Below are 18332 nucleotides of genomic sequence, written 5' to 3'. Positions count from 1 at the left end.
AAAGAAGATGGAGTTAAAAGGTGTAATGTATTCAACATCAGTAAATCACTGCCTGGTTAATTGAGAGACGGCTTAATTACAGCGGCGTCCACAAGTCTGACAAGCTCTGAAATGGGCATGTTGATGCTAAATTAGTATTGTCGACGTGTTGTTTTTTTGTCTTTTAAATGATTATAATAAACGGGTAAATGGATCAGCGCCAGACACACAGGTAGCGCCTGGGAGAAAATTCTTCTTCTTTTGTGTATTTGCTGGTTATTAGCACTCATCCGCCATCTACATTAGGAAGAATAGATCCCACAAATCTTATTTATTTATCATTTAGTTCTCCATGCCTCTGTTTGGTACAGTGTGATTGTACCATGTACATGTACCATGTGTTGTCCCTATTGTCCCTTGTCCCCACGGAGGGGAGTGGGAGTGATTCCAGATTTCAGTTGCCTTGTCCGTGCTCCTGTACGAGGCCGTGGACCTCGTCTCTGGATTGTCTGTGCTGCTGTACCTGAACCTGTCCCTCAACTCCATCTTGGTGAAGTCCATCTGCTGGACTTTTTAAACATGTAGTTGCAGAGTTAGATCAGCTAATTCTTCTCCAAGAGTTCTGGTACATCGCCTGTCCGTCCTGGGAGAGTATCCCTCCTTCATGTGGACATTCCAGAGGTTTCTTCTTTTTTTTCCAGAATTCGTTTTTTTAGGTTTTCCTTACCGAGAAGAAGGGTCTAAGGGCAGGGACGGCCAGTTTAGCTTAGTCTGTTAAGTTACCTATTTTGAAGAATTTTATGACTTTATGTTCATCACGTTTTCATGTTGTCATACAATTGCTGGTATGAAGCTCATTGAGACGACTATTGTTGTAACATTGGGCTATATAAATAAAATTGAAATTGAAATCTTGCTCCAGACCTTTTGTTTTCACAGCTTTGTTCATATAAATGTCCTTCTTAGAGTTATATTGATCCAAACGGACACAAACCGAAATTATTACTGTCTCCTTTGTGATCATGTTTACAACAGTCACTTCCATGTTTTGAAGTGGATGCTACTACTGAAATAATCCTTAGTGACAGTCCTTTAAAGGATAGGAGCGAGAGTCTTTATCGCCACAAACGTGCACTTTTTAGGCTTAAGCTATAGAGAGGAGCATATATTTACTTTGTAAATAAGATTTTTTCGACTCAATGTGAAGTGTTTCTTCCTTTTTAAGTATACTTGGCCACACTTACCAACCTGCATGGATTCAAACACCAATGCAAGACTTTTCTTTGTGCCAACTCACTGCAGAGATGATCAGAAAGGGTTTTTGAGTCCAGGTTAAGCTAATAAATAAGAAAAGGTACAAATTTACACAAAGAAGGACAAACGGGAAACATCCGCTGTCAGCTGGGTTCTGAAGGTGACCTGATGGAGCAAAAACATCGATCCTGAGCCTCCAGGCTGCTCCGGATCTCGTCTGTTGCCATGGGTATCAGGAGCAGCGTTTCTCAGGACAGCACCACTCGGCCTGCGTGTTTTTGCACACCTTTAAATGCTCCAAAACGTCTGATTAAAACCATGAGGATTAAATCAGATGTAAGAGAAGGATCATGGGTCAAATATATAGTATGCAGTAACGGAGGACTTGGACTATGAAAGAAAAGAAACGTTTTGCTACTGGAGGAGTTAATATAAATAAATCTGTCAACTGAACTGTTCTGGAGATCAGCCTAAAAACACCAAAATACAAAGAAGAAAAAACTGTCAACTTTAAGGCTTTTTGATTCAATTCAAAAAATCTGGAACGCACACAAGTTTATTCACACATACACCCTTTTACACCAAAGGTTTAGCTCAGGTGTTCACATTCTTTCGCCCACCATAACTCATTTGGTTTTGATTTGATTGGGTTTGATTTGATTTGAAATAGTTTATTTCAAGCAATCAAACAAGAACGATACACAAAAACAACACAATCAGCAGTTATACATTCAAACTTATGATAATTAGACATAAAATTAAATAATGCTTGAAAGGGAGTGGAAGGAAGTGAATTTGTATAATCCCACCCCTGTTCTACCGTAACCATTTTTATTACATGATTTATCATGTAATAAAAATTTCCTCATCAATGCAATTAACGTAATTCCAGCACATTCTGAAGTGGAGACAATATGCAACCCCTTTACGTTAGTAATGTGCTGCATATGGGTGCAAAGCTGTTATGGCAAGTTGCTTTTCTCCACGTTAGAATCAGTTGATTTACACTGATCGCCTGAACAGTCAAGGAGTCAAAGAGCGTGTGTTGCAGGCGACATCTCTGGTGTTTAAGGGGTCAAAAGCAAAAACTTCAGGAAAGCTTTCTTTAAAAAGAATATCAAAAATGAGAGCAGCAAACCTCCTTTATTTAGCATTAACATTAACATTTAAGCAAGGCTCATAAAAACCCACATAAAATCTATATTTTAAACAATGGAATCACAGGTCCGTTCACACGTCCGCATGCATGCTTGCATCATCAAACACAAAAACTGAGGTTTTCCTGCAGAACAGCCCACAGATGTAAATTATATCTAATTAAGTTTTGTTTGTTTCTAGTTTTTTCTTCCAAACAAGCACAGGTTCATTTCTCCGCCAGCAGCTTGTCCCCCTCTTCACCCTCTTCTTGAAAATCCAGACCGATCGCAGGAAATAAAAGTGTTCATCATCTCAGAGCAGACGAAAAAGTGTCTGTAGTTCTGGGCAAAAATTACCTTAAAGCCCCACTCCTATGATAAATTGTGTTTTTGAAGTTTGTAACATGTTCTTGTGACATTTTTCTGATGATGAAAGACATATGTAAAGAAAATTAAAGTTAAATTTGCATTTCTAGGTATAACTTTTATTTAAATTCAGGTATGCCAAAGGCATACATGGATATATTCGTCTGCAACTGGATGAATCAGAATGGAGCGCAGCAGGGAGACTTCGGTCCGCCCATCTCAGTTTCTAGGTAACAAATGACAGCTATCTCAAACTTCACTTTTTCTCTGCACCTGAATCACAACGATTGGAATAAAGAAATACTCAGAAATGTAATTTTGAGCTTAATCTTCTTAATATATGTCCTCCATCATCAGAAAAATGCAACAAGAACAAGAATGGGTTGTTAATTGTTGGTGAAGTATAGATAGATGTGAAATGTTTTTCTGCTCAGGTACCTTGGATATACATGATCCCCGGTTCCCTTTGTGTGTCTGATGACATTGTTGTGAGAACATCAGTTTCCTTCAAACAAAACTAAAACAGAAATAATGGAAATCGTGACAGGTTTGCGTTCCGAAACACGGGAGTCACTCCCGTCGCTGTCCTCACAGCACGAGCTTCCACGCCCCGTTTTTCTCTGAATCACAAGATGTTTAAAAATAGATCAGTGGAGCACGAGTGAATGAGCAGGCATATCAGGCCCAAGAAAGATGAGCGAGATAACGAAAGACAGAGGGAGTTGGAAAGTCAAAACAAAGACGAGAGAACAACAGGCGGGCAGATGGAGGAAAGACATGACGAGATGAACTGGGAGCCAAAAGAGAGGGTTTAATCCTGGGCTAATATCCTCTCATCATCATCATCATCATCATTGCTCTGACCCAGCTGATGATGAGGATGATTCATATCTCACAGAGCTTTCCGGTTTGCATCACTGCTATTTGCATCCGAGCGTGCTCTTGTGTTACTCACGTTGGAGGGACATAAACCTGTTTACACACAACTCAGTTTTGGGGCCAAACCCCCCCAGAAAAAGACTCCAGGAGAGGACTGGAAGTCAAAACAGTGTCCTGTGATGTGATGGAAACACAACATCAGTGGGTGAGTGTTTTGGGCTTTAGGCTAGCTGATGAAACCAGTTCACAGGATGGCAGCGTGACGCTGCATCCACAAAGCGCGTTGAGTCACTTCATCTGCTACTTACAAGTAACAGGTAGTCCTGTGAGACGTGAGTCACACGTGACTGAACAGCACATCAGCCTCAATCATGCAAACAAACACTAAAAATCATTCTGGATCCACTGTGACATTAGACACGTGCACGGCAGATCCTTCGGTCCAACTCAGGATTCTGCTCTGAGGTCAAAATTCACTCGTGCCCTCCGAATTTGTTCATTTACACCGCAGAAAGACATATACCTGAGCTGGACTCACTCCACGAAAGAGCCGATTCATCCTTGAACCAGTTTCTCTAACTTTGCTTGGAGAGAAGAGGAGAATCGCTGCAATTATCGCGTGACTGTTTCACCTCTCAGGGCTTCTCCTGGTGTTCCACAAGGAAATGCCCCACCAATCGGTTATGGGATGGAAGCACACAAAGAGAAGCTGTCCTGCGCTGTGTCACTGTCTAAAAGTGGGTTATGCTCTCCTGTGGGTGTGAGTGCCAAAAAAAAAAATAACCTCCTTAGCCAGGCCAGGCCCAAGCGCCATGTACACTTAGAAAGTGCTGCAGCTTGATAGCTTGATTCTAAAGTCATTATAAATTTGTTTAAAGCAGCAGAAAATGTTGGAGAAATCAGACATTCAGATTAAGAAAATGTAACAAAATGAGACACAAAGTAAAGCAATGATCTAACAAAAATTTAAGAAATGTTTGATTAAAGTGAGAAGTGGTAAAAAAGATGAAAAATAGTGTGGCAAAGCTGTTTTGATTATTACTCTTCTCATGTTACTGATTTATTTTTGACCATTTTCAAAGAGTCTTAGTAAGAAAGTTTCTTCTGAAATGCTCTCAGTTGTTGCAAATGCCTCAAAACTGGAGTTGCTTTGCACCAACAGTCCCACCCACAACTCAGAGGTGAATTTATAATGAACTGCTACCGCTTTGCAGAAAATATGTCCTAGAAAAACCACTCAGATTTTTCGATTTTGGCTGAGAACAACAAAATCATAATTAAAAGACCACTGAAACCTTTTGAAAATAGATCCCCAGATTGGGAATTTTATCTAGTTTTAGTGGGAAAGTGCGACAAATGTGAGACACCTTTTACAATGGGACAGAAAAAACTCCATCAAACTCTTGCAGCAATGCGGGTTGCATGTTTTACTGTATTATTGGATCAGCGCCTCCTGATTCTCTCTTGATTTGGTTTATGGTTATGTAGTTGCACCTCTGATTGAATACATATCTGTGCACACAAGTTGTAACTATGAGGTCAGAGTGCAACACACTGTTGATCTGTTTCAAGGTGACCCGCTAATCAGATTGTACCGCTAACCCTCTTTCAAGCCCTCGCTCCATTCACCGAGTGCAACAGGATCACCCTGCAGACGTTCACGTCAGCAAACCCTCCTGCGTGAACGTGAGCTGCAGGAAACAGACTGTAGGGCTCAAGGTTCCGGTTCTTGGTGAACACCACAAAGAATCCGTTTCATAATGAGAGCAGTCAAGTAATTTTTAAATAATTTTACCTTTTAAACCCAAATAATAAACAAAGAGGTTTTGATAATTAACCAAAAACCAAGTTTTTTGGCTCAGTATTTTGTTTTTATTTCAGAAATATTAATTTCCAAATACTTTATTTGTATTGAGTGTCCACCGAGCAAAACCTAGCAACCCAGTCTTCTATGTTACAGTTTTGGGCCGGCTTGTTTCATGTAAAAGGCTCGAATATTCTCATGCTCCACTTATTGTTACGAATCCAGAGAGCTTTCATCTAAATTAGTAAATAATTTCGACGTGTAAACAGTCTGTTACCTGCTTTTCATGTCTTCTAATGCTTAGGGTTCCAGGTAGGCAATAATATTTCACTCTAGTTTTTATCTTGCATTCAAACACACCTTGTAGTTTGTGACGCTGCAGGAGTCTTGAACTTAAAACTGAAAAGGGAGTAAACAATTTAGCTCCTCTGTATGCTCCACTGAGTAACGTCCAGCAGATTCTGGGACTGAAATGAGTCACTCCTCCAGTTCCTATGACAACAATGTGCATCCATGTCTCCAGGTCCCAGGACTGCTAATTAATTTCTGTTTGGAGTTTTGAGCTAAAAAACAAACTTTGTTGTTCTAATTATCTAAAGACTTTAACTGTGTGGAAAGATTATAACACTGAAACCTCGATCCAAAGGTTAGACTAAAACGAGAGGTAAAATTATGTGAGCAGAACAGCTTGAAAAACTCAAGTTCTACCAGTTTTTTTTGTGCTTTATCCAGCTCAATGCTAATTTAATCCTGATATTAACCCCTTCATTAATCTGCCATTGATCTGCATTAAAATGCACATGCTAGTCATGTGCATTTTGCATGGAGCCATCAGATAAAGTAGGGCAAAAAAGTAAAAAGATTACAGGTGTGTGATGTTCATCATATATAAACTTTTGTTGTTAGAGACGGAATGTACAAAAAGAAAACAGGGAATCCCAGTAAACTGTATTTTCAAAGAGGAAGAATGCTGAATTGCATCCCAATGACATCCTATCCATTGTAAAGCATGGGGGTGGAATCATCATGCTTTGGGGCTATTTTTTACAAAGGGAACAGGAGGACTGATGCGTATTAGGAAGACGATTAATAAGTCTGGTGAATCACTCATCGGTAAATTTTAAGGCAGAAACCTCCTTCTATAAGCAAGAGCGTTGAAGATTAAATGTTTCTGGATCTTCCAGCATGACAAACTTCCCAAGCACATTGCCTGGACAACAAAGGAATGGCTACGTAAAAAGCATTTTAAGGTTCTATAGTGTTCTGGCCAGTCACATGACCACAATCAAATAGAAGAGTCTGTCTTGCCCAACAATAACCCCAAAACATCACAGCTCTTGAGAAGATCTGCATGGAAGAATAGACCAAAATCTGGAGAAGACCTCCAGGACACGTTTGACCTCTGTCATTGACAACCAGGGTTACATTATAACTTTATAAGGGGAACTTTTGTTATTGACCAAATACTTATATTCCACACCATTATGCAAATAAGTTATTTCAAAATCAAATTTGATTTCATGTATTATTTATTTCCTGTACATTCTGTCTAGCATAGTTGAAGTAAATCTATGATAAACGTAACATTTACCTTGCAGAATCGGTGACTGATGGTTATTGTTTGCCCCACTGTAGATGGCTGTGTTAATAATCTTTCAACTATTAACCCTTTGGTGAAAGCAACATCTGTGTAAATTTGCTGAGTCATCACAGTCAGAGCTTGGCAGCTGGCAGACAGACCAGGAACATTGCTGACGTTTTCAAGGAATTTAACGAGGTCCTCTGAGATGAAGGCTATATTTGTATGAACGTATGCTTGCAGCTAAATTTGCTGCTGTCCAGAGTGAGCAGGACAGTGCGGATACATGTACAAATATAGGTTCAAGCAAAAGAAACCCTGTCTAGCACTAAATTGCCATCTTAGGTCAATCACACAGGAAGTTTTTGGTTTGTTAATCATTTTAAAAGTAAGATTCATCCAAAACTAATGAATAAAAAAAATCATATTTTACTCTTTTAAATTTGAAACAAATCTATTTTCGTATTTCTTAATCTTAGGAGCAATATTATATATTTTTTAGTGTGAATAAGTCAATGAGAAATTTTATATCTTTATACCGACTTTTTATGTTTTCTATATTTTTTTGCAAAACTTTTGACTATTACCTTTATTTATTCATTCAATTTTGCAGTGTTTTTTTCCAGGATGGTTACACAGAATCAAACTTACCTAGACAAAGCAATCTCAGCCTTCTGTCGTGCGATGTCTGCCGCCTTTTGCGCCCCCTCCACGGCCCGGTCCACCTTTTCCCTTATCTTACTGGCACGTAACGGGATCAGGTTCTTCCTTTTCCCGCTCACCAGGATGTTCTGCTTGTACTTTCCTTCCTCTTTGGTTCCATCAGGAAATGTGGTGCAGCCGTAGCCGTGCCTTTTGTTGCTGAGCCACTCGCCTTCGTACTGGAGCCCGTCTGAGCGCCGACTCACTCCGAAACCAGTCCGCTTGTCGTTCTTCCACTCCCCACAGTAGGTCTCTGTTGTAGTGGCGTCCACGTCATCGTCAGCGACGGCCAACTCTGCATCTGCATCTCCAAGGCTGGGAAAGCAAAAGGTTGCATAGGTTGGTTAAAATCGCATAATTTCTCATAGAGTTTTGAAAAATTTTAAACTGTTCCAACATGTTTCCTATTACTACTAAACTAAATGTTACAAGAGTTCAATCCCCTCATCGTGGGAGTTACTAAAGCAATAAATGCAGATGCAGAGTCATGTGGGAGTTTTTTCATCCAATCTAAGGTGTGACATATTTTCATGTGTTTTGAAAATCTCAAAGTTTGCTTTTTTTTATTCTCCACTTCCTGTTCATCACCTTTGCATGCTTAAGAAGACTTAGTTCAAAACCATCGTGATTTGTGGGTCAGGGGACTTTGATAAGTCAAAAGCACAGGCACAATTAGAAGTCCTGCAGAACGCTTTGCACAAATATGTGGAACACTCTAGCAGCAGTGTGTTTTGGGTGGCACGGCTTTTCCATCCGGGTGACAGCGCAAAGAGTCAAAAATTCTGACGCGCGTCGGAATTTTTTGCCACACAGGGCGTCGTTTCCAGAGTCCAAATACCTGAACTTTGGCAAGGTTTGACCTAGCAACAACAAATCAGGAAGTCAGCTTTGATAGTGACGCCTTCAGCATCTGAACAGCAGCTAGAGTCCAAAACCAATAGGGAGAAGTTTATTGTTGCAAAATTGTGTTCCGCAAAACTGAAATGTTTTTTCACTAAGAAAACAATGATATATTTTTCCCTCCTTAAAATAATGCCGGACATCAAGTGGTCAAACCGGTTCACAGAGACACTGAGGGCGTCCATCATTCAGATGCAGTTCCTGCATTAGATGGTGAACCTCTCCATACTAGAAAAGTCTCTTAATGAACCCTGACACAGAGATGCGATTACCGCTAAAGCTCTTCAAAAGAAATAGCCCAGGCTACTCTCTCAACATCATCCATGTTGTAGCAGTAAGGCTGAGAAAAACTTCCTCCCACACTCCTCAGGAGCACCAGGTTTATGAACACACTTTTGGACAAGCGTAGAGCAGCGAGTTTTGGCATGTATCAAAACAGAGGTGAAGGACGCAAATTTGACGCAAAAATCCCATTTGGAGATGAATGCTGCATTATACCACCTGTTCTGTAGTAGTATGGGATGACATGTTTTCTTCCTAAACTTGCCCCATCATTTAGCAATTACCCACATTAAGGCGACACAAAAATTGAAAAAGAAAAATGAACTTAGTGCATTAGTATAGCTGTTCTGAAGAGCAGTAATTAAGGCACTTTAAAAATAATCAAGTCAACAGTCTGACTATTCTAATTGAAAAAAACAAAGCAACCTTATTTTTGCAGACTTTGATAAGTGATTTACCAAATTCCCGCTAAATACACGGATGCTAATTAATAAATGCTTTAACAGCACCAGGCCAGCGGACCAGTTCCCATTCATTCACTTGACACAGAGCCGGCTTCAGGTTGCCTGCCAATGCATTTTAAAGTCCTTAAGTGGAACAGATGTTTGCTTCCTGGAATCCATGTCCTCCAGACGAAGGGCAGTTTCTCTTGTTATTGCGCCATCTCATTGCTTCAGGACACACCAGACTGCACTAAACACGTCTCAAAGTCAGCATCTTTAAAGCAATCGTCATTAAAAAAAAAAAAAAAACTTTTCTTCATATTTAAATCCTATAATGACTCCTGCTGAAACATTTTCTAAAGAGACAAACCTCGTAGATGAACCGGTGGATTTGTTGCTTTCTTTATTTAATCTCTACTGATTCACTCTGCAGAAAGTTAATACAAAATTCAATAAATATAAAGTGTTTAGAGTGGAGAGTCACTTATTCAATTGGAAATACTAGATTTTGACGCATCAACTACCGGTAGTCTGATTCTGTTAACATTTAATATACTTTTAAAGCCCACTTTGCTCGTTGGATTATTGATTAATGCCGAGTGTAGAAAAACGTAATATTCAGCTAAGAAAGACATTAACGTAACTCCTGAATGATTTGTTGACATGAGCTGCAAGGGGCAGATGTGGCCAAAACATCATAATCCAGCTTTGGAAGGGGAGTTATGTCCAAGTGCTGTGTGTTCAGCTGCTTTCCAAAGGCATTAAAGAATTGCAATTTGATCATTTCTAGTGCATACACGTAAATAGTGTCAGTCAATGCCAAATGTGGGCCAAAGAAAACTACAGATGGAGGTGACATTTGAGCCAAAATACTTCTCTGTCTTAGTGATGGTGGACCTTTTTGGAAGAGAACTCCTCAGAACTCTTCCTCTATGTCTTAGTCACCATGCGAAAAATTGGCAAACCTGTACTTGGCACGCAGGTGGCCCACACAAAACTTTAAGATCGTCGAGTGCTCAGTGAGCCGGTAGAATGAAAATGCTAATGCACGTTGGATCTATGGACATGGTGCGGGTGACAGGTCATAGCAAACACCAAAACAACGCGGGAGAGCAAAAAAGGGGGAAGTAGGTGAGATGCAGGCGTGTTGTAGAATTTTGTTTTCCTTTTTCAACCTCCCTAACACTGACACCGGGCTGTTCAAAAGATGCAGTCGGACTTTTACAAATAAGGAAATTAGACAACCAGCTTCTAGTTTGTGTGGGCATCCTACGGTCCCTTCATGTATCACGTGCACACCCCATGCGTGCAGCATTTGTGCGTGGTCAGAAAGGAGCAGTGCATACATCTCTACTAATGACTTGAGTGTGGCATAAGGATGCTGTAAGACAGGATCACACGTATGTCATAAGTGAATGTAACCTAGATTATCCTTACAAATTTCTAGAATACACTTACCACACGCACAACAATGGTACGTTCCATTTTCATGCTGTTCCCTCGAGGTGGTCATATGTGCCTCAAAGGAACTGTAAGACACACCTGCACTTTCTTTAAATTGCTCCTGTCTACGACCCTCCATGGACACGAACAACCCAAAAACACGCATTACCTGTATATTACCCAGACGCATGTAACTAAGGCTTTACTCTGTCCATCCCTACAACTGTTTTTCAGAACTCTGTGGGCTTTGGTGGAAGAAACACCAGATCCATTTATCCATCAATCTTCCTATTACACTAGATACCTTTCTGGGTCATGGGGCTGCTGGAGCCTATCCCAGCCACCGTTGGGCATATAGGTACATCCTGGACAGGTCTCCAGTCTGTTGCTGGACACAGCTAGGGACAAATTAGAGTTACCAATAAAGCTATAAAGCATGTTTTTGGACTGTGGGAGCTCCCCACCCCACCTCCATTTCAGGCTTAATTTTCACTGTTCAGACTCCTCTGGGTGATGTCAGAGATGATCAGTGCGCCTGTGCTGTTACCTGATGGTTGAGTTGACATCAGACGCAGCAGAGGACACTGTGCTCATCCCTGCCTCGCTCCTGAACGAGCTCTGTTTGGACCTCTGCGAGGCCAGGGAGCTCCTGGACTCCGACTTCCTCAGCTTGAGTCCAGACAGGATGGACCTGCGGAACAGCCCGCTTTTCCTCTTGCCCTTCAGCAGCTCGGCCTCACTGTGGGCCGTCAGCACGAACCCCCCGCGGGATACGGCGGGGCTGCTGCCACTGCTCCCCGTGCTGCACATGGAGACGCTGGTAGTCAACGTCCCGGGAACCGTCGGGGGACCGGGAACTATGGCCCCCGTTCGATCCAGCAGAGCTGTGCCGTTGCTGTGCTCCGAACCAGAGCGGAGAGAGTTTATGGAGGTTCGCAGAGGGGAGCGAATGACGGCTGCCATGCCGTACGGGACGCTCTGGCGGACGCCGTAGCCATGGCGCATCCCGCCAACCCACTGGCCTTGAAACGTACCTTTTGGAGAGAAAGGACACAAATGTTTTAGGGGGATGTATTTTTAGAGCTGAAGCACAAAAGAAAACCTTAATGAAGGAAAAATATGAAGAAAAGACCGAAAACAAGTATGCCTCTGAGGAAAAACAAATATTTTCCATATTCACAGGCCTGTAAAGTCATCAGTGTGTTAAGAAGCATTACTCATATGAATGGTTTGGGGGGGAAAAAGATTGAACCCATGAATACTGTGCCCCAAAAATTCTCATTTACAGAGAGCTTTAAAAATGTACAAAAGTCAGCAAATTGTCAGACAATTTTTGAAATTGACCCTAAAAATAGCTAAATATTATTTATAAATAATGGCTTTCTTGTGTTTATTCCCTTTCTGGGTCACAGGGCTGCTGGAGCCTATCCTGGCCACTTATGGGTGAGGGCAAGGGACTCCCTTGACAGGTTGCCAGTCTGTTGCAGGGTCACACATATCACACACCCATGTACACTCACACCTATGGACAATTTGGAGTGACCAATTAACCTATGAAGCATGTTTTTGGATGGTGGGAGGAAGCCGGAGTCCCCGGAGAGAACCCACGCATGCACGGGGAGAACATGCAACCTCCACACAGAAAGGTCCCCCATTGGTGTTATGTTTTCAGGTCCCCCAGCCGGGACTTGAACCAGGGGCCTTCTTTCTGTGAGGTATGGGTGCTAACCACTGCGCCACTGTGCAGCCCCTTGGCTATTTTAAAATAATAATATTAAATAAGAAGGATTAAAAAAAAAAGAATATTTTATTGTAAAATCTTTGTACCCCAAAGATTAGATTTCAAAGTAATCTTTTAAAAAACAATCTTTTTGCACAATACCAGTTATTAAAGGGCTTATTTATTATGTAAGGAGCTTTTTCAGCAGACTGACTGTCAATTAGCAAAATGGGTGTGGCCTAAATGCACATTGGCCGATCCACTGATTATCGTTTGTATTCCTTAGACTACAGTTTAGAATAAATTCAAATGTAAAAGGCCAACAAGGATGACGGATTAGTTAAATTGTGTTCACTTTATCTGATCAAACAGAAATATGTCTGCAGATGATATTCTGAGTTGTTTGGAAGACGGTTTTTAAATGGTCTGCATGATCATCTCTGCTAGACGTTCTAACCGCAATGACATAATACTTGAGAGGAATTGAGAACAGGTTCATGCTTGGGACATCTAAAATTCCAGCTGAGGCTCTCAGGTCTCTGGTTCAACCATCAAAGGTAGCACTAACTCCTTTGCTGTCTGCCAGCTCTGTTGAAGGACAATGTTGGAAGGATTGAGGCAAATAATTAGAGACTGATACCTCAGTCTGGTTATTGTTGTTTTTTTTGCACCTTCTACCCAATGCCGTTTTAACGTTATTTTCAGTAAATAATGTGTCTGATAGTAAAAGTATTTAAAGATGTCCTCTTTTTCAGTAAAGACACATGTTTTGTGCCTCAATCATTACAAAAAATGCATTTGAGAATGTGGAGAGACTGTACTGGTACATCAAACAAACTACAGTTTCACTATTTTATTTATTTTTGGTTGGTGATGTGCTGCGGGATTTTTGTCAAAGGAAAAGTTTACCTGCGCTCAAAAACAGGTTGAAAAACAGTGTTGTAAACAACTAGATCCATGTACGACTTCTTTTCCACATCTGAGTTGGCATCTGGATCAAAATTGTACTGCTGGAAAGCTCCAGTATTGATCACCAGGTTTTGTTCCTGTGGTAATGTTAGGTTGGGAGAGGGGCTGAAAGCTAGTGGGAGAAAGCTCTCAACAACAAGACTGGGAATGGGGGACAGGGTTGTTCCGCACGAATGCTCCCGTCCACAACGTAGAGGCAAATTTCGACCTATTGCCGTTCTGCATAAGATATGTTCTAGAAAACGACACCGTTTATTTATTTATTTTTTGCTAAAAACAGCATAAACTTACTAAAAGGGGAACGGAGAGAAAAGATGGTTGGAGTCGGTCTTAAAAAGTTCACATCACTTGCGACCACATTTATGCACTAACTTTGTAACTGTTTCATCAAAACTGATCCGTTTGAGATAAAAAGGCTTGACCCAAAATAGTCCCCCATAACAATGTCATAAAATATGAATTTCCACATTTACTTTGCATTATTAGTCAGTTTTTTGATATTCTGGATTATGTAAGAATGGTAAACATAACTACAACACTGGTAAAGATAACTACATTTGAGTAAACCATTAAACAAAATCAAAGAGGACCAAATAAAGGAAAGACATCAAAAAGAACAGCTAAAAGGGTTGGAGAAGAGGGGTTGTTCTTCATAGCCCACATTTTATTGCTCAGGTGTGAGGAGCACGCGACCGTCTCCTCTGGTCACACCCATCCATTCACGCCGTTCATCTGCACACCCGCATTCCCTGTTGCAGTCCCAGCCCTCACATCTCCTCGTTGCTAGAAAGTAGGGCACCTCATTGTGTTGCTGCGTACTTCCACCATTCTTCTCTCTTACACTCCAGCGGAAGTGTGCGCTGGGAGAGAGAGAGCAATCCTACCTCTGATGTAACGACACTGATTCATTCAAACGCATTCACTCCAGCCCAACTATATGACCATATAAGGTCTGCAATCACACTCGGCCTTCTCGAACGCAAACACATACAAACATTTCCCTTGTGGGCTCAAGTGGCAGTAAAACGGGAACTGCTGAATGAACCATATGAGCCAGTCGCACACTGAAACACACACGCACACCCACACACGTACAGGCTCTTTTTGAAGGCGTTGCTGTCCCAGGCATCAGGAGGATGCTGCCTTTTATCCTCATACCTGCACATGCACAAACTCAGGCTTTGTGTCAGACAGATGGCCGACACATCTGTCTGGGCTTTTGTAATCATGGCAGCGCACAGCTGGACGGCCATATGAGAGGCAGATCAGAGAACACATACACAAACAAACAAACACTTGTGCAACAGCATGACAAGATTACCATTTTATTAAATGGTCGGCAGAACTCTGATAACCTTTTACTTACTTAAACTGCATCTTGTATTAAAAGATGCCAAAAAGGCACAAAAAAAATAGTTTTAAGCCAGGATCTCAATTTCAGCATCATTTTGGCTATTTTTTGGGGCATTTATTTAGAAGGTTCATTCATGGAAACTGCTAGCATGAGAAAATGACATGAAAGCCACAGGCCTTTAAAATCCAAATTTTTTTCAGGCAATTTTTGTTTGGTTTACATAGATTTTGACCAACAGGCTGCCATTTTTCTGAGTTTAAAAGGAGAAAATGATTTTGAGGTTACGCAGAAACTTTCTATAACCAAAGGTCAATGTCAGTGGATTAGGCAATGTCTGCAATGTCATCCTTTATGAGAAGTTGACAGCTTTACTAGAGTGCAGGAGCCATAAATTGGCCCTTGACATGATGTACAGTTTGAATGCATTTTCACAACTGTTTTGATTGTTATGCACTGTTTAAATATGTGAAGTGTGTGTAAGTAAAAACAAAAATGTAGGCCTATGTGTGTCAATTTAGGGAGCTCTTGTTTATTTTGGACATCAAATGTGCTAAAAGATGGTTAGGATTGGCACAGAAAACAAAGGCAGGAAACAAAAAAAAGCCCAAAATTTCATCAGAAACTTCTATTTATCTATTTTCAAAACATTTTTTAAGAAAATTAAGCTTTTAAAAATATAAAAAATTAAATATTATTTAAAATAAAGATGAAACATGCTCATTCACCGAACGTGGGGCGGATTTTACGTAAACTTAAATAGCAAGTGTGTTGCTAAAAGTGCAGGCAAATTCAAGTCACATTTCATTATCCCGGTCAAGTTTTGTCAAGGTCGGAATGGGATCGTTTCTCACAATAAATCCTAACAAATTTAAGACTCATTAAATTTGCTTTGTTATGTAGTATCCTGCATTGCAACAGCTAAGGACAGCAGTGTTTGTGTTAGCATTTGCTTATACTTTGTTTTCATTTATGTGTGTATATCAGTTGAAAACTTTTTTAATTTAAAACATAGAAAGAAAAAAATAGCATTAAGAACGAATTCAGACAGCAAGTTTTCTTGGGCAAAACTTTTGAATGTTATTTTTTTTTTTTGTCTAAAAAGACTGAGGTGCAGAATCCAATCAAGAACCCCCATAAAAACCTTTTGCAAAAACAAAACAAGGAACAATACACTGCAGTGATATGACATTGTAGGAATGGATAGGTCATCATACAATGAAAACTTAATAAGTCAAAATAATTCTGTGTAAGGCTGTCAAGCATCCAAATACCAGAATATTTCGCATTCTGTTCCCGAAAATTTGATTAGAAATATTTGTGACGTCCAAGATTGCAGATTGAGTAAAATATACTTATAATTTAAAGTTATTTTAGCTAGTGCTCTGAAATGGCAAAATTATGTTGATTTGAGTATAAACAAAAGAAACCAAATGTGCTACAGTCACCGGAAGTAAACAAATTTTCAAAGTAAAATGTCTGTGAAGGTTCCCATTTTCAAAGTAAAACTATCAATAGTTTTTTTAGATTAAAAAAATGAGACTAAAGTTCATTTTACTGAAATGAGCTGGAAAAAAATTGCTTTAAATATAGTCAACAATTTTCCAATATAATAAAATAGAAATTAAAAACGTGAAAATTTCTTGATCAAGTATGTGAGGTCTGCAAGCATGGCAGAGAAGTCATATCACATCAGCAAAATGTTGATCCAAAATGTTGAATTTTTATGTTTTCCACTAAAGATAGAAGAATAAAATGATGTAAAACATGACTGTTTGAAACACAGTTGTCAGATCAGATTTAAGGACTGTGTTCTGTGAGAGGTTAAAGTCACTTTATTTAGGTGTTGCTGTTTCCTAATTTACCATATTTTAGCTGAGTACAGTTACAGTAGTGGAGAACATTTTCAGGATTTGTTGTTAAATGTCACAAAGCAACAGTGATGTTTTTGTTTTGCCTACTACTGAGGTTCACCTGTAAGTTCATAGAAAAACGTGTGGCATTGTTTAAAGTGCCAGATACCATTTCTTCCTTTCTTGATTTGATTTGATTTGAAAATCAAATTTTTTCCTTTCTAAATTGTTTGTGTTTTTATATACTAGGTTGCTCACATTCATAATATAATAAATAGTAAGAATAGCGGTCCGACATGTGAATCGTGATTCGACAGCCCTACTTGTGAGGGTCTCCTATATATATATATATATATTATGGGTGTGTATTGGCAAGAGTTTGGCGATACGATACGTATCCCGATATTTTACAGATATTTTCTCTCTTTTTTTAAAAAAATATAACTTTGAAAAAATCTCTACCTGAATTTCAATATGTCTTCCAATGTAATAAAATGGTCAAATTCAGTTTATTTAATGATCACAATGTTAAGCACTGCAATTGTATCTCATATATGAGTTGCTTTTACCCAAACACATTAGTGCTTTTATTTTGGTAACTATAAATAGTTACATTGTCTTCTTTCCACAACATAATATTTTTCAGTAGAAAAAAACAAAGAATGAATGCGCCTTTCACAATAAGTTTATATTGGGGAAATAAAATGCTGTTTATTTTCAACATTGCTTAATGTGGCTTCTCCAGTACTTTTTAACGGTTCAGGAGCCTGAATGGTGCTTCAAAATTAGGGGGGGGGGGGGGGGCACTGATTCTTTCCAGAAACAATAAAGTGTGACGATGAAGCAGCATGACAGAATTAAGGAAGCTGCTTTAATGTGACAAAGAGGCTTTTTTTTTACATCACAGTCTGCCCTGCATCGTTGTGCTGCCTCGCTTTCTCACACGCGGAAGTAAACTGGTAATACTGATCGCTACGATGTTTGCCTTTTTTCAGAGCGTTGTACACATCCCTCTGATCAAGCAGGTCGCTGAACTAGAATCTATTGCTTAGAGGTTCTGCAGAACTTTTTGCCGATATCATTGCAGCCGATGCTAAGTGCATTAGCCGCTGCGCTGCTTCACTCGTTTTTATCTGAGCCGCTAAAAAGCACCGCAATCCTCGTTTTTATATGTTGCTGGCAGCAACATGGCACAGAGTTTCTGTTTGGTACCCATCCCAAGTAAAAACGAAGTAGTTCATGTCTCATAACAACCGAACAAGCTGCCTCTGGCTGCAGTCTTCCTGTTGTCTTGTGTGGTGTAGAGCTGCTCAAAGAGGCTCCATGTGCTCTGCTGTCGGAGGGTGAAGTGGACAAGAGTCAGACACTGAAGAACGCTTAGAAATAATTAAAGAAATATTATCCTGACAGCATTTTGAATCGATACGAGTATCGCCAAATGAAATATCGCGATATTTTGCCGAATTGATTTTTTCTTACACCCCTAATACATATACACACACACACATATATATATATACTTTTTTTCTTCTTAATACATAATCAGGCCTTGACAGCTGTGTTGCAGTTTTTTTATAGGAATGAGAAAAGTTTCTATCTTTAAGCTGCCAGGTATAGAGCCAGAGCGATGATGGAGGGACGGCTTGGGAAAATGAGAACTGGCAGCATGTCT

The 18332-nt window shown here is 40.0% G+C and overlaps 1 protein-coding gene across 1 annotated transcript in view; it reads right to left on the bottom strand.

Moving 5' to 3' along the window:
• Window positions 1-18332, bottom strand: part of jph3 (junctophilin 3) — a 57985-nt gene that overhangs the window by 25190 nt on the left and 14463 nt on the right. Inside the window, exons 2-3 of the mRNA XM_011476331.3 lie at window positions 11315-11801; window positions 7649-8014 (exon numbers count right to left, since the gene is read on the bottom strand). Of these exons, the coding sequence (XP_011474633.2) occupies window positions 7649-8014; window positions 11315-11801 (853 nt within the window). The remainder of the gene's footprint in view (window positions 1-7648; window positions 8015-11314; window positions 11802-18332) is intronic.

Source organism: Oryzias latipes, chromosome 6 (assembly GCF_002234675.1).
Source record: "Oryzias latipes chromosome 6, ASM223467v1".
NCBI lineage: Eukaryota > Metazoa > Chordata > Actinopteri > Beloniformes > Adrianichthyidae > Oryzias > Oryzias latipes.
Note: the sequence above shows the minus strand (reverse complement) of the source record. Positions and strands in the feature narration are given on the sequence as shown.